The 22,630-nt window shown below is 45.6% G+C and overlaps 1 protein-coding gene and 1 gene segment (V, D, J or C); one reads left to right on the top strand and one right to left on the bottom strand.

Annotated features, from left to right (window-relative positions):
* Positions 1 to 3,225: 3,225 nt before the first annotated feature.
* On the bottom strand, positions 3,226 to 4,324 carry LOC114007218 (T-cell receptor beta chain V region E1-like). The segment is given in 2 exon segments: positions 3,226 to 3,530; positions 3,699 to 4,324. Coding segments are annotated over 2 exon segments (360 nt in total).
* Positions 4,325 to 8,404: 4,080 nt separating this feature from the next.
* Positions 8,405 to 18,808, top strand: LOC102495806 (putative DBH-like monooxygenase protein 2). Its single transcript, XM_006145070.1, has 13 exons — positions 8,405 to 8,692; positions 9,914 to 10,060; positions 10,531 to 10,692; positions 10,930 to 11,013; positions 12,655 to 12,822; positions 13,021 to 13,123; positions 13,337 to 13,503; positions 13,835 to 13,926; positions 14,200 to 14,296; positions 14,440 to 14,499; positions 15,937 to 16,067; positions 18,096 to 18,210; positions 18,500 to 18,808. Exons 1-13 carry the CDS (start codon positions 8,405 to 8,407, stop codon positions 18,740 to 18,742), a joined length of 1,857 nt encoding a protein of 618 aa, XP_006145132.1. The 3' UTR covers positions 18,743 to 18,808.
* Positions 18,809 to 22,630: the final 3,822 nt, after the last annotated feature.

Below are 22,630 nucleotides of genomic sequence, written 5' to 3'. Positions count from 1 at the left end.
CATCACAATGTCCCCAGGATTCTGGGCCAGACTCAGGCTTCTTCCTAATTATGTCCCCTGGATCTGGGCAAGTGTTCACGCACACCTGAGAGAGCTGAGAGAAGATCAACACCTGTGACCCATGCCATGTCCTATGTCTGAGACAAGAGAGAAGGTAAAATAGAGATAGCAGAAAAGAAGGATACTTGTGGTGGTTGACTGAGAAGGCTTCTCTGAGTGATGGTCACACTGCCAGGTTCCTCCCCAGAACCCAAGAATCCCAATTTCTGGGCTTTCTTAATGAAGAAAAATGAGCAGCTAAAAAGAAAAAAAAAAAAAAAAAGCAGCTGAAGCCACCAAGTTTGGAAACCTGATCATATGATTTGATTTCTGGACTCAGTTCACCATTGGCAGGATGATTCAGATAGCTCCATAGTCTGCAATCAGCAGCTACAAAGTTTGATATCTAGAATCTAGGATGATGCTGAAAGGAGGAAAAAGAAAGAAGAAAGAAAGAAAGAAGAAAGAAAGAAAGAAAGAAAGAAAGAAAGAAAGAAAGAAAGAAAGAAAGAAAGAAAGAAAGAAAGAGAGAAAGAGAGGGAGGGAGGGAAAGAAGGAAGGAAGAAAAAGAAAAGAAAGAAAGAAAAAGAAGAAAGAAAGAGAAGAGAAAGGTAAAAAGAAAGCCATGAGAAAGTCTATACCAAGGTCTGCAATGACCTGAACTGGACGTGAGATGTCACCAGTAACAGCTGGACTGGCTAGACGGCCTTCACTCCCAGGCATCTCAGTCTCTCCACATGGATTAGTGGCTCTTCCATTCCAAGGCTTCTGTCTGTGATTCACCTTTGATTAACTTTCTGCTCCCCATCAGACCCCACACACTTCACATGCTTTCTGTCTGAAAGAATCCCCTATACACATCAACTTCTCTTGAGGACTCTGTGTCTGCCATTTCATCAAGTCCCAACTGGTCTCTCTATCCTAAACTTTTATTCTACCTATGAAGCCAGGGCACGAACAGTGTGGACCTGAAGTCTCATGGCAGGGGTAGAAGATCCATGTAGATTCCGAGGAGGACATTTTTGCAGTTCACTTTAATTTGCTGCTGTGATGGGGAGGGCAGAAGGGGGAGACCTATGAATGCATGTGTTTCCATGTGCGTCAGGGTTTGGGGTGGAAAAGAGAATGACAGAGAAGCAGACTGGGGTTACAGGAAAGTGAATAAAGTGATATTTAGTAAAAGGGGCTCAGAAGTCACCTCAAGTGCAGTCCCTTGTATGTATCTTGGGTAAACTCATTCTGTTTTCAAATACCTGGGGAGGCCTTTGGTGAAAGCCTGAGTACCTGGTCCCTCTGTTCTCTGACCTAGATTTAGATAACCCATGGGGAAAGAATGCCTTTTCTAGACAGCACATAGAGCATTATAGGAAGAAAGCCTGGGCACATGTGGAGAAGCCATCTTCCTCAACAGCATACAGATCGGGAACATTGTCTCTTGAGGATGATGTGTATAGTATCCCCAACTGGACTGGTGAGAAATGTATACATGTTGGATATTCACTTTGAAAGCTAAGTGACATATGTGATTGAATGTATAAAAGAAATTGAAATAAAAAAATATATTTAAAAAAAAGAAGATCAAGAACATAAAACCAAAGATGAGGGAGGTGGCACCCAATTTAGCCTGCCCAGCCCCAGATTGGCCAAGCCAATGTCACAGACAAATGACTCTTGTTTCTGGAGGCCCTTATGTGGAAAGGTAGTGGTAGAGGGTGACAGATGGGAGGCTGAGCAAAGGGAATGAAGAGCAATTAAAACAGGAGTCCTGCCAAGTGTACTTGGTCTCCCAACCACCACTATGCACATCACAGAGAATGGTGAGCAGATGGTGCCCCCTGATGGCAAACTCACTCCGCATGTGCTGAGGAAACAGTCCTTGGCAGATTCTCTGCCCACATCCACCCACACTACCATTAGAAATGGAGGTGCATTTAACATGAATCCTCCTGCACTCACTCCCAGCAACATGCCAGGTACCTGCTCCCTTGTTCTACATCCTCTTGGGTAGAGAAGCTCTAAGCTAGAAGCAGAGTTGCTCAGTTCATGTGATGCTGTTCCTGCCTCCCATCCCTGCAGTGGTCTCGGGATCCTGGATCTTATTTCTATTCTCTGTGTCTGCACTTCCCAGTAGATTCTCAGCTACTTGCCTCGAGCCTGAGCCTCCTTGCTCTGCCCCCCACTCCCCTCATAGTCTCAGCTCACATTGTGGACTTAGGTCTGACTCATATCTTTCCAGTGCAACATTGGGTAGGCCCTCCACTGCAGGTTCCAGACTTAGTTCTTTCTGAGAGTTGTTCTTTTTTAAAGATCAGCTTGAGGGACCAGCAGGTAGTGTAGTGGTTAAGATGCTGCACTCCCACATGGCTGACTGCATTCAAGTTATAGATTCAGCAGTGTGAAAATCACACTGGGCATGTGTGCCCATAATCCTAAGAGAAAAATGGAGAAGGGATTGTGATATGGCCATCCCCCTACTTTCCCTCCCTGTCTCTCTCTTTCTAGCAAGTGCAAAAATCTTAAAAAATATCAATTTTAGGTTGGGCCATGAGAACTTTAGGTGGTGATAAGCAATAAGAATGGAGGTCTAATCAGAAAAATGGGTATTTGTGCCATGGGTGTGAGTGAGGGGCTGTACACTGAGAGTCAGCCCACCCCTCTTAGTTTCCAGCATTTCTCCAGGTTTCTCCCCTCTGGAATTGATCCTGATATTAACATGCCGCTTGCTTTCTATGTGCTTACACAATGTGGAGAAAATAGCTAATACCAAAGAACTGTTCTCTGTGTCCTACATTACACTAGAGGCTTCACTTAAACTGTGCTGTTCAGTCCTCATGGAGGCCCTTTAAGATGGAGACTTACTACCTGCATTTTTACAGACACAAAAACTGAGATTTGGGAGGATCAAGAGATTTTTCCCTAAACTTACGTGACAAAGCCAAGGTCTGCACTCAAGCCTTCCAAACATGGGGTTACATGAATATACTATGAATACAGGCAGAATGTTCCCTGAAAGGCAAATGGGAAATCGGCAGAGTAAGTCCATTTGTAATTACAAGGCAAGAAGGGAGGATCTGGGTGGGAAGAAGCAGTCTTGGAGGGCTGTCGGGGCAAAGGAGGAGGGCTGACTCTAAAGTGGGAACCAGGGAAGTCTGTATCTGGTTTTGATTCAAATGCCCAAGGAGTGTTTCACACTGTGTCTTTGCTGCAGGTGCAGTACAGCGTTCTGCTCTGGGTCACGTTGGCCACGTGCAGCCTCAGTTCAGTGTCACTGACCCGTGTAACCTGGTAATCTGCTCCAGGAAAAGATATGGCCTCCTTCTCCTGAGGACTTCGCAGAGTAGCTAGCATCTGGAGTTGCCGCTGAAGGTCCTGTTGGTACCAGCTCATCCAGGGGTACTGGGAATTTCTCAGAATGCAGTGCAGAATCTCAGCTTGACCACGTGGTACCAAGACCCACCTGGGACTTTGCTCCACCAGGCTTGCACTGGTGTCTGAAATACACAGACATCCTGGGCTGAAGGTCAACAGAATGGGTACCTCTAGAGATGACTGGCAAGGCTACAATTAGGGAGCAATTTCTGTAACTAGCTACTCCAGTGACTGGGCCTGTCTTTCCCTCCTCTAACCCACTGAGGGGCTTTCTCTGCCTGCCATCTGACCTGTACTCCCAGCTGCCATCAGCACCCAATAGCACAGAACAGAAAGCAGTGCCATTCCCTGGTCCCTCAGTCTCTCTCCAGCAGGGTGATAGGACAGGGATAGCCAGACAGGAGAGCTGAATCCAAGCCTGTAAGTTGGAAAGAGGTGGCTGACAGTCTCTGGACCTCAACCTCCAAAGGGTGTGGCTTTGTCAGGAAACTGAATCTTTTGTCTATCTTCTCATCAAAGAGCAAACCTCAAACTGAAGAGTGATTTCCTGCTTCCCGAACCCCAACAGACACTCATACATGCAACCTCACACTCCCCACATCCACTGTGTTTTTTAGGAAAGGTACTTGTCCCTGTTCTTTCTCAATTGCATCCCAGATTCTCTGAGAACAGAGGTCTGAATCTATGCCTCTCATCTTAGCAAGAAACTAAAATTATCTCAGTGCAACCAAGCAATGCTTGTAGACTTGAACAAAGACGTCTCTCACCCACCTACTTCACATACAAAATCATTTCAAAAGCTTAGAAAAATGAATTCAAGTACAAGTCCATTTGGATGCAAAAATGTTTCAAATGCATAGTTTTTTTTTCCCCCATAATGCACACTTTCCATGATCTTTTGGAAGACCTCCCTCATATCCACCAGGGATGTTGCAGGACAACATGGTGTGGTCAGACAATGGGCACTCATCTCCAGTTACCTGTGTTTGACTGTGAGGGCAAACATAAATTAAAAATTAAATCTCCTGTAGCAGGGGGTGATTTCTCATTTTCCCTCTCACTCTGTCTCCAGTGAGACACAAAGCTTGAAGCAAAAATCTAAAAAAAAAAAAAAAAAAAAAATCTTTTAATTTTCAAAAAAAAAAAAAAAAAAAAAAAAAATCTGTTTAATTTCCCTTGTTGAAACTAAGGGAAGAACTCCCCTTACCCAACTCCAATTTTTATAGCATCTGCCTTAGAAAACTTCCAGTTGTGGGACCAGCAGTTAGCATAATGGCTATGTCGCTGGACTCCCATGTTGTCAACTGCAGATCAAGTCCTGGACCTGGCGGCTTAAACTCATGCCAGGTGCGTGTGCGTGCGTGCTCAGGATCCCAAGAGGAGAATGGAGGAGAAGGGATTGTGGCGTGGCCATCTCCCCTGGGGGGTGATTTCTCACTTTCTATCTCTCTGTCTCTCTGTCTTTCTGGCGAGCGTACGCGCCCTCTAGCAAAAACCTCTCAAAAAAAAAAAAGAAAGAAAAGAAAACTTCCAATTGTAAACTCTACCTTAATGTCTTTGAAATGTATATATATCTTATTTTATTTTTAATTTTTTATTTATATTTAAACACTGTACATCTTTACATTGTACAACATGCTTTTTCCTAGCATTAATGTAGTGCCTGTTAGTCAAGTCAACAATGTTGCCATACACATTCTCATCCACAAATAACTTTTCATTTGTATATCTATTAAATGTTTTGTTTTTCCCCCATCCCTTCCTTTCCAGCCCTATTACTCATCCCGTACTACTCACACCCTTCTATACTGTCTCTAGAAGCTACAGTAGGTCTCCCTGCTATTATAACTTTCAACCTTCAGTTTCTGCTGTAGAGTGCAGACATTTAGTATATATGTATATTTTCTTTCTTTTCCTTTCTTTTTTTTACATTCAATCACTGTATACCTTTACAGCATACAGAATGAAATTTCCTAGCATGAATACACTGTATGCTAGTCCATTCAAATATATTACTCTACACTTTATCATCAATAGATAATTTCCATTTTTGTGTCTATTACATGTTTCCCCCCTTGACTCCTCCCTCCCAACCTCCCATTCCCACCCTCCTCCCACACTGTCTCCAGTATCCATGGCTGCCCTCCTTGCAAGTCCTCTTGCACTGCCTCCACCATCGCCACTGCTCTCCGGGCCTTTATACCTCCCAGTTATTCAGTTTCTGCCACAGAGCACTGGCATGTGGTATATATTGAGTGGGAACATACAACGCCTCTCTTCATAGTCTGACTTGCTTCACTTAGCAATAAACCTTTCCTATGTGTCCACTTTCTATCAAATACCAGGGTCTCATTTTTTTAATGGCTACATTTAATTACATATCAAATTATTTTCCCAGCAACTCCTGATGTTACTATAACTCAGGTCTTAGTGACTTCATCTGTAAGATAGACATAACTAAGAAAACTATTTTATAGGAATAAGTGGAGCAGTACATGAAAAAGGCTGAGGGGAGAGCTCGGCTCAGACTACACACTTGATAGAGTTAACTGCTATTATTTCAATGATAAAATTCGAATTTAATGAAAATATGAAATAGTAAATAGCAACTTTTGTCTTTATTCATCTATCAACTGAGCAATCGACTGTGATTAAAAGCATAAGTTACCATAACATTTTAACATTAATAAGAGGTCTTGTTTTTCAGAAAGCTCGGGAAACAATATTCTGGGAAATTAGACCAAAAAAGGCCTGCATCTACCATCTCTCCATACTCACCACTTTTCAGTCAATAACAGGAGACACAGAAGGGTTTAGGAACTTCCCACATTCCAGTCCTGGACTGTACCACATTCAAGTCAGAGTTCTGAGTGTGGTGTCTGTCCCATTACTGACGCTTAATAAACTCAGGGAGTTAGGTTAGGGCCAGACCTCAACCCAGATCAGGGACAGATCCCTCCATGAAGAGCCCCACATGAGGTTTCAGCGATAGCCTGGCATCCTGGGGTGGGAGCAGATGGAGATCGAGTAGAAGAGATGCCCCGAGTGTACAGTCACTGCTCCCAGCTCTTCCCTGAGGACAGTGCTCAGACCAGCCAGGTAGATCACAAGAGATCCTGGGCCCTTCTCTGTTTACAGGCCTGGCTGTCCTGTCTCCCTGCCTCCTCCTCCCTAGCCTTAATCCCCAAATGAGATTGGGATCAGAGTGTCTCCAGCGCCACATTATCTCCTCCCTGGCCTTGCTGCTCCTCAAGGTCAGTGCCTCCCAGGATCTGCCTTCCCCTCTTGTGTTGGCCCAGCTCCCCGTCCTGGCCCAAAGTAAGCCTCTTGCTTCCAGATGACTGCCCAGCTTCTCTGCTAGGTCCAGTGTTGGGATGTTGTGGCTGCCATTTGGGACATTTGTTTTCTTCCCCACTGCACCCCATTTGAATTGCTACTCAAGTGCTCACAGCAGAAGCAAACAACCATAGCGGGGTCCTCACCAGCTTCAATGCACTCAGTAGGAAACACAAAGACTATGCATGTGCTGAATGAAGAGGTGAGGAGGCTGCTCCAGCATCTATCCACCCCCACTGGAGTGGAGAAGTGTGGTCCAGTTTGTGTGGGGGGATGTCCTGGGGACGTGTCCCTTCCATTGTCTGATGAAGGATGAACAACTGCAGATCAGAGGAGACAAGCCCAACTCCAGGTCAGCCACCAGGAGGAGATAACTCAGGGGTTAGGGTGAGACTTTGATCCATTATATAAGAAGCAGTCAGAAAAACGACATCAACTCCCTCCACTATGACAAGCCATGGTGGAAATGCATGGCAGAGATCTGGTCCCTTGCACATGTCTGCAACCTAAGGAAATGAAGAAAGTAACAGAAAGAACATCAACCTGTGGGTAGGACCCCTGTGTTCTCATGTTAGTGCTACAGTAAGGTGGCAGGTGAGCAGCCACTACTCATGTCACCCTTGGCGCCCTCATTTTCTCATCTAGACATCAAGTGGATGGAATGTTTTTGAAAACTAAATGGATCTCTCTACTCCAGTGTCCTAATACTCTAATATTCCTTCTGTGCTTTTACTGTTTGTGGAAAACCAGTACACTTGCAAGTGGAGAAGTTGGACTAAGCCTCCAGTGGAGACACATTAAAATGTCATTTCTCTAAAAGGCAACTCATGAGAGGAAGAGTAAAGCACAAAGCATCCCAGAGGCAAATTCACGTTTATTTCTCATTTAGTTCCTACCCTTCCCCTCACTTTCTCCCATTCTTGCTCCTCCCCAAAATATGCAGGAAACGAAAGCTGCCTGACACTTGAGCATCTGGAAAGCTGATTACAGTCCCTTCACCTCTAAGAGTCCTTCCAGGGATTAGTAGCAAAGATCCTCCAGGAGATGGAAATCATAGCTTCCCTCAAGCCCTCCCACCAACTTCTCTCCTTCCTACACCGTACTGGAGAACTGCAAGCCTAGGCTTATGTGTAGCTTCCTCCCGCCCGCACCCCAGCCCCCACACCATTAGTACCTGAGTTCTACATGTAAACAAAATTAAAAGTGCCCATAAAAACTGGGATGGAGGCAGATGTCAGAGGTAGAATGTTCAGTCAGAACATCCAAGAATACAGGATAAGGTGGGACAGGAAGAGAGATAAAGAGAGAAAGGAGAAGCTAAACCCCTTGTTTCTGTGGGGTCCCCACTAGCACACCACTGGCATGGGGTTGGGATAGAAAGTCTGAATGAGTCATCCCTGAGGATTTTATGTCCCCTGATTTAGAGTGAGATAAACCTGTTCTGTAGCCTCTCAGAGACATTTCACCTTCAGAGTTATGTAAGTGGCAAAAAGAATGTTTTTGTGGCACAAAAACATTTGAACCCAGAAGATAATCAGATCAGAAGAACCCCAGCCTGTCCCTTTCCTGTGGCGTGATGCCTGGCACAGGTAGAGGCATATATAAGTGCAGAGATTTCAAGTGTCCTTCCACAGGAGAGCTGTGCCAGGCTCCAGGAGCCATGACCTGTGTCCTTCTCTTCAGGCTTTTCCTACTTCTGGTCCTAGCATCCCCTTCCCAAGGCAAGCGTCTTGGCCCCACATCTCGCCTGCGTTATTCTAGGTTCCTAGATCCTTCCAATGCCATTTTTCTGCGTTGGGACTTTGACCTTGAAGCTGAGATCATCACTTTTGAGCTCCAGGTCCGAACAACTGGATGGGTGGGCTTGGGTGTCACAAACCGCTACACCAACGTGGGAAGTGACCTGGTCATTGGAGGAGTCTTGCCCGATGGCAATGTCTATTTCTCGGTAAGTCTGATGGTGACTGTCTTCCAAGAATGAGGATCTTTATTGAGTTGAGAATGTCACAATGCCTATGAGGCACATCCCCAATCTCTAGCTTACCATTGAATTCTCCCTATAGATATGGTCCATTATAAAACTTACTGTCTAGGCCTTTGAGACTGCATGCCTCCAAGGCTGCTCTAAGATAATGGAACCAGTAGTCTGTGAGCGACAGTCTTGTTCCACTTATTCGTTAATAGCCCATTAAATATGGGTCACTAGGGATGATTCAAAGCTGAGACACATCTCTGCCTTCAATTTCCTTTAAACTAAATCAAATGGATCACAATATGCAATAATCTAATAACAAGAGCAGCAACAGTAACAATAATGATCACTTAGAATTTTTATATACTTGGGACCAGTAGTTAGCGTAATGGCTATGTCGCTGGACTCCCACGTAGTCGACCGCGGTTCACGTCCCGGACCCGGTGACTTAAAACGCATGCTGGGCGCGTGTGTGTGTGTGTGCCCAAGGTCCCGAGAGGAGAATGAAGGAGAAGGGATTGCGGCATGGCCATCTCCTCTGGGGGGTGATTTCTCATTTTCTGTCTCTCTGTCTCTCTCTGTCTGTCTGGCGAGTGCACACGCCCTATGGAAAAAAACTCTCAAAAAAAAAAACAGAAAAAAAAAGAATTTTTATATACTTATGATTAATCAAAAATTGTTCCAAATTCATAGCATTATTATGAAGTGAATCATTATTACTCCCTTTTACAGATGAAGTCGCTTATCCATCTCCCAATCTCACCCATTTTGACTAGTTTGAATTCCTAATCACCCTTTCAAACTGCACTTACAGTGGGAAGTGTCAACTAGCAGTACCAGGAAATGTGCGGCAAGAGCCACATGAGAAACTATAGATGGCATGGACTGAAAATAAGTGAACTTTCAAGTGTTAGGGATGCGGGGATATTAGGATTTATGGAGATGAGATTTTCAACGAGAGAGTAAAGGAAGGGCAGGTGGGCACACTCCATCAGACAGTCCATTCCTCTTCCCCAACAATCTGCTTCTTGATGCCATGCTCCGATCTAGGAGGAGACTATGGCAAAAGAATGTTTTTGTAGCACAACCTATGTTCTACTACTTTTGACTCTGGGGAAGCTGAGAGACACCTACTTTTCCAAAGCATGACCATTTGAGGCTCCTAGTTCTTACTCCTTGACCTTTACTGAAACCCAGGACCAGCACCTGGTGGATGAAGACACCCTTAGGGAGGACGGAAGCCAAGATGCTGAGCTGCTAGGGCTCACAGAAGATGCTGTCTACACCACCATGCGCTTTTCCAGGCCCTTCCGCTCCTGCGACCCTCATGACCAAGATATTGCGGTAAAATAGAGTGAAAAGAACTTTAATTACAAGCAGGGGAGGTGTAGCCATGCCTAGTCAGGCAGCCAGTCAGTTTCTAGAGCTTCCATCCTTCTCAATCTTCCCTGATACCACCTCAATTGTGCCACAGAACAACTTCCCACAGATTCAGCAACTATCCCACCCTTCGCAGTGCTCCCCCTGAAATAACCCTGCCCTATCTCACTGACCGTTGGAGTGTTTGAATTTAAGAGTTTAGCTCAACTCTTTCATTTTGCAATGTGGACATAGGCATCCAGGTGGGGAGGTGAGAGGGACTACGGCCTGATCAAGATTACCAGCAAGCAAGCCTCAGGGGCAGAGTTAGAACCTGACTAGCTTTCTCCATCCTACTGGGTAGACATGGCAAGTGGCTTGTGGGGGTCCTTGGGTACAAATATGTGTGAAGTGTTGCTCACAGGCAGCAGCATCTCACTGCTCCTGGCTCCCAGAGTGACACAGTGAGGGTGCTCACTGCCTACGGCCTGGATGACACTGTGAAGTTGGATCGGGAGCGTACTTTTGTCAAGTCCATCTTCCTGCTACAAATAGTCCACCCTGATGATCTGGAAGTCCCCGAGGACACCATCATCCATGACTTGGAGATCACTGATGTAAGACCCTCTGCCCTATCCAGCAACCTCCAGTTCCTGTCCCATCTCCCGTCAGTCCACACCCCTCTACTTGTGCCTACAGTGTAGTCAGCACATTCCTCAGACTGAGGCTGCTCTGGCTCCTCTGTCCCCTGAAGAGTGCCAATCTGGCCCTATCCCCCTGCCTTGTCCTGTCCCTCCCCCAGTTTCCCTGGGAGCCTTGATCCCCCCACTCAGCTTCTGTGCACCCTTCCCTAGTTTCTCATTCCAGAGGATGACACCACGTATGCCTGCACCTTTCTCCCTCTCCCCATCGTAAGCAAGAAGCATCACATCTACAAGGTAAAGGGAACCAAAAGGAAACATTTTCAAGGCAAGGAAACATGTTCTAACAGGGAGGTGGGTGTGACCAACTCTGAAGGAGGTTTCTTTGGAAAAAATCACTGAGAAGAAGCGATAGAAAAGTAGCTGGGAGAACAAGGGAACAGGCAGGGCTCGCGGCAGAGGTAGTTACGTAATTTGTGGAGTCCAGAACTACAATGTTCAACTCTACATAAGCCACACCGTGCAACAGACATTTGTTGGTTATAATGATTAAGCATTTGTGAAAAACAGAGTATAAACCCCAGCCTGGCCCTAGAATTGTTTTCTCTTTTCCTCTGTCTCTATAGAGAACACATGTGTATGAGAAAGAGAAAGATAGACACCCTGAATGCACAGCAGTTTGCCACAATCTGCTATCCCCTGCCTTCCAGCATCTCAGGAACTCAGATGTCCAGGCTCATGATAGGGATGTTCTCAGGCCCACTAGGGATTTGACCCCTTGGTCAGCCCTGTGGCTTCCAGCACTGCACTCCAGTACTCTATAGACTAAGCCAGAAGTGTGCTGTTAGCCCTGGAAGAGAGAGGTAAAGACCGAGACAGGAATGGGGATAAGGGCTGTCAGGAGGTCAAGAAAGTCTGGCTAGAATGAGCTCAAATGTGGTGACATAATTTCACATTTGAGTGACTTCAGTTTGATCTAGTAAATATAAGTATGATCTTAGTATGAACCACAGCGACATGTCTATTGAGATGCTGTGCTCTACAGCTGAGACGACATAGGGGACCCCAATCACCTCCAGGTCCAACCTAAAGTCTGGGCATGATGGTTTAGCCTGTGATTCCATTGGCCTGGGGAGGCTGAGACAGGAGGATCTTGAGCTCAAGGCTGTACTGGGCAATATGGTTAAACCCTGTCCAAAAACGTCAGGCACAGTGACATGTACCTGCAATCCCAGCTAAGTGACTGATGCAAGAGGATCATGACATGGAAAGATCTGTCTTTAAAAATTCACAAATAAGAGGCAAATGTGTGGGGGTACTTTTTTTTTTTTTTTGGAGAGGTTTTTGCTATAGGGCGCGTGCACTCACCAGACAGACAGAGAGAGACATAGAGACAGAAAGCGAGAAATCACCCCCCAGGGGGGATGGTCACGCCGCAATCCCTTCTCCTCCATTCTCCTCTCGGGATCTTGGACACGCATTCACACGCGCCCGGCATGAGTTTTAAGCCCCCGGGCCGGGGACGCGAACCACATTCGACTACGTGGGAGTCTAGCGACATAGCCATTATGCTAACTGCTGGTTCCCTTTTTTTTTTTTTTTTTTAAAGAAAAAACTCCAAAGAAGTATGATGACTTGCTTGGATAGCAAGAACTGATTGAGGTTACCAAAGAAAGTCAGGAGTCCTGGCTAGTTTCTGGCCAGATTTAGTATGCTATGTTCTCAAGGAAGAGTTTTAAAGGGGTGGGAATTGAGAGAACAGTCAGAGTTGGGAGAAATGCTAGTGTGTGGGTGAAAAGCAGAGAGAGGAAATGGAAGAAAAACAGAAGCAAAGAGAAGTTGGGAGTGACATAGTTTTGATTGGGGAAAAGAAATGAGGAGAATGAGGACCTGGCACAGAAGGTCCTGACCGTGCTCTGCCCTTCTTTCTCTGCGCAGTTTGAGCCCAAGCTTATCTACCACAACGAGACCATGGTGCATCACATCCTGGTGTATGCCTGTGGCAATGCCAGTGCTCTCCCCACGGGCATCAGCGACTGCTATGGAGCTGACCCCGCCTTCTCCCTCTGCTCACAGGTCATCGTGGGCTGGGCTGTCGGGGGCACGGTGAGTCCTGTGAGGGGGAAATATGTGGCGGGGGTGGGGTGGGGGGATGTGTTTTTGAGCAATGGGAATTGCTGAGCTGAAGGAAGACAGAGAATAGGGACAATCTGGGATAATGGCTGGAAAATAAGGACAGGAGCTCTGAACCCCTTCACCTTGTCCCCAGTCCTTCTGGTTGCCCAATCTCCCTCCTGCCAACAGAGTTACCAGTTTCCCGATGATGTAGGCATTTCTATTGGGACCCCCTTGGACCCTCAGTGGATCCGACTGGAGGTTCACTACAGCAATTTTCACAACCTTCCTGGTGAGTGTCCAGAGGACTACAGAAGGCAGCTGTCGGGCTGGCTGGTTCCTGCAGGTGTTGGGAAGGTGTCCAGGGCTGTCAGCTATGATCGACAGCTGGCTCCTTTGCTCACAGCCCAGCTCCAGCTTTCCCTCTTACTGTCCACACCATGACGACTCTTCTACCTCCTGAGATTTCATTTGTTAGTTTGTTTGTTTGTTGTTTCTGCACCAGGTGTGTATGACACTTCAGGGATTCGAGTGTACTACAGTCCTCAGCTGCGCAAATACGACATGGGTGTCCTCCAGCTGGGCTTCTTCACTTTCCCCATTCACTTCATACCTCCGGGTGCTGAGTCCTTCATGTCCTATGGGCTGTGTAAGACTGAGAAGTTTGAAGAGGTGAAGCTGGGAGGCACACCCTCCCTGAGGTTCCTTGTTCCTCATCACAGACCTGGTCTGACCCACAAGTCCACACAGCCCCAGTCGCAGAGTTGAAGAAGGGCTATAGTCTAGTTCTCAGGAAAAATGGTTCATGCAAATCAAGCAAGGGAGGGAAGGAGTGGGCTTTGGAGCAAGGCAAATGGTATAGGAAGAGCAGCCAGGGGAGTTAATAAAGAAATAATGGGTATCAGTCATGTGAGGAAGAAGTCAAGAATCAAGGGAGGAAAATCGGGGAGCAAGTCAAAATCAAAGTTCTTAACAAACCAGACATGCAACCTCCCTATTACAGATGAATGGGGCCCCCGTGCCTGACATACAGGTATACGGCTACCTGCTCCATACCCACTTGGCAGGGCGGGCTCTGCAGGCTGTGCAGTACAGGTAAGGGCAGACCTTGTATTGAAGCTTTTCCTTCTGAATGTGGGAATAGTTCTTCATTCTGCGGTGTAAAGTTTTGCATGGTTGGGAATAAGGAGGAGCTAGAACTATCCCCTGAGAGGGGATGGCTGGAAAAAGACTGGAAGAAAGAGCTTTTTTGTTTATGTTTATAAACAACCTATGCGCTCAGCATGACCCCACACACTTCATCTTTATACGTAGACTCCTCTCCACTTCCCCTTCTCATTTCTGTGTTTTCCCCTTCTCTGCCTCTAGAAATGGAACACAAATTCAAACGATCTGTAAAGATGATTCCTATGACTTCAATCTGCAGGAGACTCGAGATTTGCCTTCTCGAGTGGCAATCAAGCCGGTGGGAGCCCAGGGAAAGCGTGGCTGGAATCCAGGCAGGGGGGGAAGGCAGGATCTGAGATTATAATCGTTAGATGGGAAGGTTCTAAGACCATACCAGTCCCTCTGTGTCTTAGTCTCAGCCTTCATATTTACTCCGAACAGGGAGATGAGCTGCTGGTAGAATGTCACTACCAGACACTGGACCGTGACACAATGACCTTTGTAAGTACATCTCCCCTACCATGGTCACCATGACTATAGCCCCAGAATAGAGCCCCACCCATGGTTTTGGCGACCCAGTGACTCCCATTACTCTAGCTGAAGCCCTTCCTTCTCCAATGGCATTTCCCACTGGCATGGGCTTTTCATGCCCTCATGTTACCATTCATCTAGGATGGGTACAGAGATCCCTTGTGTTTTCTGTCAGTGACTCACTAAGACCATGGAACCATAGTTGTTACAGCAACTAAAAGCACAGACTCTGAGGCCTCACTGCCTGGGGTTGAATGTCAGCACAAACAGGTAACACCTTTCTACCCCAAGGCAAGTTATTCTACCTCTTTGTGCCTCAGTTTCCTAACTCCAAAAAGATTAATACTATTTCTTTTCTCATATGATTGTGTTAAGAGTTACTTAATACATGCCAAACACTTAGGTCATTGCCTGACTTGTAGTGGTTGCTCAGGTAGAGTGTGCTACTTTACTATGATCACAAGGAGCCCCACCTATCTTGTGTGTCAGCAGTGGTTCAGGGCTTGAGGGATCCAAAAAAGATCAAATGCTATTGAAGAAAAAAATACAGTCATACTAATGATTATAATGCAAGAGAAGAATGGAGAAAATGCATTAGGAAAATTTACAGGAAAACAATCCATAAGCTCCTACTATAGCGAACTGAAGATGTGACATATGTGAGTTGGCCTTGCTCTACTCACTGAGAGTTGGGGGATTCTGGAGAAGGAAAAGACAGAAAAATACATGTAAGAAATACATGGGGTGTTCATGAAGAATGAAGAGCTTGGCTGGAGGCTAAGTAATAGAAAAAACATGTCTGAAAAAAACAGTGAGAATGAAGAAAATAAAGAATCCCTAGAGTAGGGTTGACACTGTGTAACTTACATCTTCAGGACAGCAGAGTCCAACTTTATTGCTTTCTATTTTCCAGGTGGGCAAGTTGAATAAACAAATGGGTTAAAATTTCTTATATGTAATCAAAGAATTTGTTTAAAGGTAATATTTAATGGACTACTGAGAGCTGAAAGTTTCTGCATAGGCAGATGGCAGACATATTGTGAACAAGTCTGGTGGTGGCTCTGTAGAGATTGCAATTAGGCCGGATGGGTGACTGATGCAAGTCGGGAGTCGGATAGTATAACCAAACTAGGACAGTGGCAGCTGAAATGTAGACATCAGGGCAGACATGTGGAATATTTGTTTGGAAATAATACTAATAATTGTCCCCTGGTTGGAAACAAAGAAAGATACGTGGTGAGATAAAGTAAGTAACAAGAGCCAGCTGGCCCTGGCTGTTATAAAACAAGGAAAGTAGCAGAGCTCATAGAGTGACCGCCAACGCCAGTTTCTGCCTGCAGTGTTGCTCTCTTTCTTCACACCTTTGTCTCTCTCTCTCTCTCTCTCTGTCTTTCCATTCTTCTCCAGGGAGGTCCCAGCACCATCAATGAGATGTGCCTCATCTTCCTCTTCTACTATCCCCGAAATAACATCTCCAGCTGCATGGGGTACCCTGACATCATCTACGTGGCCCATGAGCTGGGAGAAGAGGCATCAGAGTGAGTCATCCTGGGAGATAAAATTCTGGGTGTGAGGGGAAGGGCTAAAATTCTGGGGAGACTTGGAGAAGGCTAGTGAGCCGGGTTTCCTCGGTGGGCTGCTGAATCAGCCACTGTCCTTTTTGCCTCTACTCTTACCAGTGTCTGACTCTCAAAGTTTTGACATGGGACAGCGATTTTGTGGGATTATTTTTTCACATCAGGAAGATCAGAGGAGCAGATAACAGACACCTAGAAGTCAGATCACTTGTGTGCAAATTCTGTCTGCCCTTTTCACGTGCACTACTTATGGCATGACCTTTAATTACCTAGGAATAAGGATTCTCTCTAAGGCTTAGGAAAGCTCTGAAACTTCTTTCTTAGAAAAAAATGCATATCTGTGCATATGCACCCCATTTTACACACAATTTGGGGGCAATTAAAGGTCACTCTATCAACCTGCATTCATTCTATCAACCTTCTGGGACTCCATGGCCCCAGATTAAACACCACTTCCTTAAAGATTCTGAAGTTCTTTTCATTTTCTTTCTTTTCTTTTTTTTTTTTAAAGAATTATTAATTTAATTTTATTATTCATTCATTTATTTTAATTTGACCAGAAAGAGAGAGAGAGGAAGTGAGAAAGCAAGCCACTAGGTCCGGGTACTCCAACCATTGTCGACCATATGGGAGTGCCTAGCACCTTAACCACCACACCACCTGCTGGTCCCATAGCTCTATATTTGTTTGGAAATAATACTAATAATTGTCCCCTGGTTGGAAACAAAGAAAGATACGTGGTGAGATAAAGTAAGTAACAAGAGCCAGCTGGCCCTGGCTGTTATAAAACAAGGAAAGTAGCAGAGCTCATAGAGTGACCGCCAACGCCAGTTTCTGCCTGCAGTGTTGCTCTCTTTCTTCACACCTTTGTCTCTCTCTCTCTCTCTCTCTGTCTTTCCATTCTTCTCCAGGGAGGTCCCAGCACCATCAATGAGATGTGCCTCATCTTCCTCTTCTACTATCCCCGAAATAACATCTCCAGCTGCATGGGGTACCCTGACATCATCTACGTGGCCCATGAGCTGGGAGAAGAGGCATCAGAGTGAGTCATCCTGGGAGATAAAATTCTGGGTGTGAGGGGAAGGGCTAAAATTCTGGGGAGACTTGGAGAAGGCTAGTGAGCCGGGTTTCCTCGGTGGGCTGCTGAATCAGCCACTGTCCTTTTTGCCTCTACTCTTACCAGTGTCTGACTCTCAAAGTTTTGACATGGGACAGCGATTTTGTGGGATTATTTTTTCACATCAGGAAGATCAGAGGAGCAGATAACAGACACCTAGAAGTCAGATCACTTGTGTGCAAATTCTGTCTGCCCTTTTCACGTGCACTACTTATGGCATGACCTTTAATTACCTAGGAATAAGGATTCTCTCTAAGGCTTAGGAAAGCTCTGAAACTTCTTTCTTAGAAAAAAATGCATATCTGTGCATATGCACCCCATTTTACACACAATTTGGGGGCAATTAAAGGTCACTCTATCAACCTGCATTCATTCTATCAACCTTCTGGGACTCCATGGCCCCAGATTAAACACCACTTCCTTAAAGATTCTGAAGTTCTTTTCATTTTCTTTCTTTTCTTTTTTTTTTTTAAAGAATTATTAATTTAATTTTATTATTCATTCATTTATTTTAATTTGACCAGAAAGAGAGAGAGAGGAAGTGAGAAAGCAAGCCACTAGGTCCGGGTACTCCAACCATTGTCGACCATATGGGAGTGCCTAGCACCTTAACCACCACACCACCTGCTGGTCCCATAGCTCTTTCCATTTTCTCAAATCTTCATTTCTGAGTTCTGATGATATTTCTCCATAATGAGCTATAACTCACCATGGTTGTCTCATTGGTTTATAAGAAATTCCTGTAGTTTGTGCTGACGTAGAACTGATGCTAACCCAAAGGAGGTTGCTCTATACACATTCTGTCAAAGCTCTAAGTTGATCCTTTAAACCACGGTCTATGGTCCCTGCCCTGATTCTACTACCCACGGCAGCTCCATGGAGGGCATGATGGCCATGAACAACGTGGAGTGGACCCCAGAGAACATTAAGAAAGCTGAGAAAGCCTGCAAGGAGGCCCAACAGACTGTGATAATAAAGACCATTGACGTGAGTGCCACAAGAGATACCTCCAGGTTCAGGAATGGAGGGCTGTGGGATGGCGTTGAGCCTAAGCAGGAAGAGAGAGAATGAGGGATGAGAATGGCAAAGGAAGAAGCACTGGGTGAGGGAAGGAGAGGCTGGGGACGCAGTTGCTGCTATTCTGAATAGCGATTGTGGTTGGAACTTTCCAGTGAGCCTGTGGGATCTCTAAAGATGGGAAGACCAAGTAAGGTCTCAGTGAAGGAAAGTTGAGTGGGGATGCAGCTTTCACCTTTTTTCCTTCCTCCTCCTGCAGGAGATGGTGGAAAACACCACAGGATGGATTCCAGACATCATCCCTACTCCTCGGGGACCCTGTCTGGAGTCCTCTGGAGGCAAAGTTGAGCCCCAGGACAAGACTCCAGCAGGCTTCAGGGCAGCACCAGTGGCCCTCCGGGGTTCTGGCACTGCTCCCCTGCAGTGCCTCCCTGTGGCTGTCCTCTTGTTTGTGCAAGGTGCCCTTTCTTGGATCCTTGCCACACTGCAGACTGGAGCATGATTCTGTCTCTGGTCACATAACCAGGCCCCTCTCCACAGCCCTCCCTGTAGGATCAAACACAGAAACTCCTCCCTGCTTTGACCTTCAAAGTCCTGCATCTGTTCCTCTTTACATGACCTAGGCTGTGACCCTATAGATCCGGGCAAGAGCATGTACCATAAAGGCTCTTCTGTGACGAGCTCTGCAAGTCATCCTTTTAAGCTTTAGAACCACTGGAGGGAACCATACATCTGCCAAAGTTAGGCTTCAGGCTGGGTGTGAGGTTATGGAACTTCCCTCTGAGATGCCTGACTTGAGACAACAATTTAAGAGGCTCCAGCTTCCTTAAGAGGATGTCATATGGGAGGAGGGAACTTGAGTGCATAGGGAGAGTTTACATACTTTGCAGGGGACTTCTGTTTCTCTTCTGTCTGCCATGTTTGCCCAAGCCTTTCTGTGAGGCAGAAGCAGCAACCACCATGTGTATGGTGGGAGTGGAGGGGATTTGCAGAAAGAGGAGGACTCTGTTTGTGAGGGACAGAGCTCTGGATGGCACATTAAATAGAACTGGACTCGCCTCCCAGTGCCATCCCTTTTCTTTGAAACTTTGGTCCTGAAGAAGAAGCTGGACGGATGCTTGAACCACTCAGTGTGAAACACCTGGGGGCATTCAAGGGTCTGCTCACCCCAAATGCAATGTTTAATGCAAAGACCTTGTTCTTCCCCCCCCCCCAGTGTCACTGTGATCTCTGTTTATCCCACCAAGGGTCACCTTCTCATTCTCAGACCACCAGGTATCAAGAACCTAACTGGGCAGGCAGGCTGCATGCAATTCTAACAGTTGAAAAACAAGGTGAAGAGAGACGGGTCTTAGCCCTGGAACACAGGGAATGTCAAGGAGACAGGCTGTAGTTCACACTCTCAGTTTTTGAGAAAGGCCTGTGGCAGTGGCTGCTCTAAGAGCTTTTGAGGAGCATTTGTGAGTTTATTCTAAGCTTGGAAAGCTCAGTATCACCCTCACTTTCAGCAGTTAAACGAGTTGACTAACTCATTGTTCATGAATTCTAGAAGAAATCCTCTACTCTGGATTTCCCAAGGTGTTTATAGAGAGCTTAATCCCCTGAAGACCAAGAACATGGCTGGAGCAAACTCCATGTCACTGCTTGAGGAGTCATACAAGAGTCTAACATCATAGCCCTGCTTCCTAGTAGAGCAATACCCTTCCTCAGGGACTGGTGAGGTGCACTGGGGACATGGGTGGTATAATGAATCCTCCATTCCCCCTGGAGAATTCCAGCTCTCCATTTCTGCAAAATCCTGTGTTCACATCCAGTTCCTGCAGTCTCAGGATGACATCTCCTCAATGACTAGAGTCACTTCTGGTCCTCATGACTTGTGAACAGAGGAGCTTTGCTGTCTGCCCTTAAGTTGAAGAGGCTTTTCAAAGTTCATTATTATGAAAAAAAAAAAAATCTAGGCTCTCTAGAACCCCAAGGTGTCTGTGTTCACTATGTCATCTCCATTCAAGGGAAGTGAAGCATTCTCTTTAGAGTAAAAAAAAAAAAAAATCTGAAGCACCTTCCAGTATTTGAGATACACAAAGCACATGAGAAAACACATGGATAAAAATGAGGTCTACGCAGAAACTTCAAACAGTCAGAGCAAACTACTCCTTCCCCTTTGCTTCATCCAGTCAATGAGCAAATCTGACATTTCTATTCCAATTTGTCTTACCCTAAGGATCCCCGGGATAATTCTTTCAGCCTCAATCTTTTTGATCGAAAGCCCATTCTGGTTGAGTTTCAGATGCCAACGCTCAGCTCTCACTGCAGCCTCACTCTCAGGTCTCTTCTGGCAGGTTCAAGCCAGTGGGGCAGTGGATCCCAGGTTCCGCAGCCACAACTATCCAGCAGCTCTCTTGCCAAGGTCATGCCCCAGTGCAGTTCCCAGACACTGTCACTGTCCCTGGCCTCCCCTTCAACATCATGTTTCTTCTTTACTTTTATTTTCCCCTCCCTCCTCTGGTCTCAGCATTTAGCCATCATGCACATATTTAGTGAGCACCATCCATATGCTCGACACTAAGTCAGGAACAGACACTACCAACATGAAGAGGCGACGGGACAAGCACCCTCTGCCCTACGGAGCTGTGGCAAGTGACTACGAGCCCCTCAGCAGCCACTTTCTCCTTGGACTCACACAGTCCACTTCTGAGCCGTTCCTAGTGCCGCCTGATTGACTCCAGTCCCACCTGCCTCAGAAAGAGAACTAAAGGAGGGACTTTTCCAAGAATTCATGGAAAATGCATATTATGAAAAAGCTGTGCATGAATTTCAATTTGTTTTGCATTAAAATAAACTCATACTTTAATCTGCTATTCCACAGACTTTTTGAAATGACTTTATGTTTTTATCAACTGTGGAGAATGAACCATTTCTATACCTAAAAGGATTGCATCTGTATTATACATATATGGAGCAGAGGCCTCAGGTAAATACTCCTGGGGAAATGTTTTAAAATGTTACCACAAAGATCAGAAGCCTACATTAGAAGGGTCTCACAAATAAGAAGGCTCTGTGACCACAGTTTTCCGTCTGCCTAATGACACACTGCAAGAGGAAAATGCTCAGAGTTGAGGTGGAAAGAAATGAGCCCAACTTCCTCCAAGAACTTTCTGTCACATGGGCCTGTCTCATCTTCCACCCCTTAGGGATCTCTAAATCAGGTCAGCTAGGTGACTCTGAGAGTGAAACTCCTTTTCCACCTCACCTTCTCCACTTCAAACTTCATGTTAAAAGAGGATTAATAAAAGATGTATTCCCTCACATGACTTTTTTCCCTGTGATTCTGTGAGGAGAAGAGGAACCAACAGGCTAACGTTTATAAGTAAGTACCTTTGGTCTTTCCTGGGGAATAAGAATATTTTGGCATAAATTGGCACCATTTGCCAAATTGTCATATGCCTTTTATCTAGATCTTTATCTAGCTCTAATCATTGTTTACATTTTGCCCCATCTCTCTCTCTCCTTTTTCTCTCCTTCCTCCACTCCTCTCCTTTTCACTCTCCTCTTCCTACCCCCTTCGTCCTTCATATTTCTCTCTTCTCTTTATGAAGGTAATAGCTTAGTTTCTTCTGACTTTTATAGATCTTATCAGTATCTAAATCCATGCTACTATTTAAGTCAGCTGAGTTTGAGCAGACATGCCCTGCAACTCCACTAACAGGGGCTCTCCGCCTCCCCTGTATCTTGCAGTCGCCTGGGTGATGGGGCCATGGCACCCATTGGTTGTTGAATTGTCCAGGTGTCTCCAACATGTATTCAAGATTGAGGACCACTCAACTAGGAGTTCAAATGTTCTTGACTTGTCTACTTCTTGATGTCAAAGCTAACAAAGTGAGAGCAATTCTAAAGGAAATGATATTTATTCAGGAATAAGCAGTACAATGAAGAATAGGTATGCGCATACTCAGGGAGGTAAGAGAAAACGAAGATGAATTACCTATGTTATTTTTTTTTTAAAAAAATTACCTATGTTGTTTTGAGACAATTTTCTTTGACTACAAAGATAGGTGGGCAGCAGTTCCAGACTGATGGGCAGTCACTGCACAGACATCTTCACAGATGTATTTTTTCTAAGGTGGTAGTGGACTTTGGGCAAGGTTGTGGTGTTCACGGTCTTTGTGGTTGTTCTTGTTTTCAAGCAAAGGTAAGATCCCTTCCCAGCCTTCTCCAGCTCCATTTAGTCAAGGGTTTGATGACGTATGCAACTCCCTTTTGATTCTGACAATGTTCACAACGGACAGAGCAAGACTCACATTTTGGCTTCACACTTCAGAGCCACAGCACAGACATTGACCAGCCAGAGTGGGCACCAAGGAAAAGGGGTCCTGGGAACCCCAGTTTCCTG

The sequence above is a fragment of the Tupaia chinensis genome, unplaced genomic scaffold (genome assembly GCF_000334495.1).
Source record: "Tupaia chinensis unplaced genomic scaffold, TupChi_1.0 Scaffold000140_1, whole genome shotgun sequence".
Taxonomy (NCBI): Eukaryota; Metazoa; Chordata; class Mammalia; order Scandentia; family Tupaiidae; genus Tupaia; species Tupaia belangeri.
Note: the sequence above shows the minus strand (reverse complement) of the source record. Positions and strands in the feature narration are given on the sequence as shown.

Bases quoted from the DNA above. Each gene is read 5' to 3' on its own strand.
- LOC102495806 (XM_006145070.1), top strand. From the start codon at position 8,405: ATGACCTGTGTCCTTCTCTTCAGGCTTTTCCTACTTCTGGTCCTAGCA. The intron at 13,927-14,199 runs GTAAGGGCAGAC...CTCTGCCTCTAG, and splicing joins CTGCAGGCTGTGCAGTACAG to AAATGGAACACAAATTCAAA. The intron at 14,500-15,936 runs GTAAGTACATCT...ATTCTTCTCCAG, and splicing joins ACCGTGACACAATGACCTTT to GGAGGTCCCAGCACCATCAA.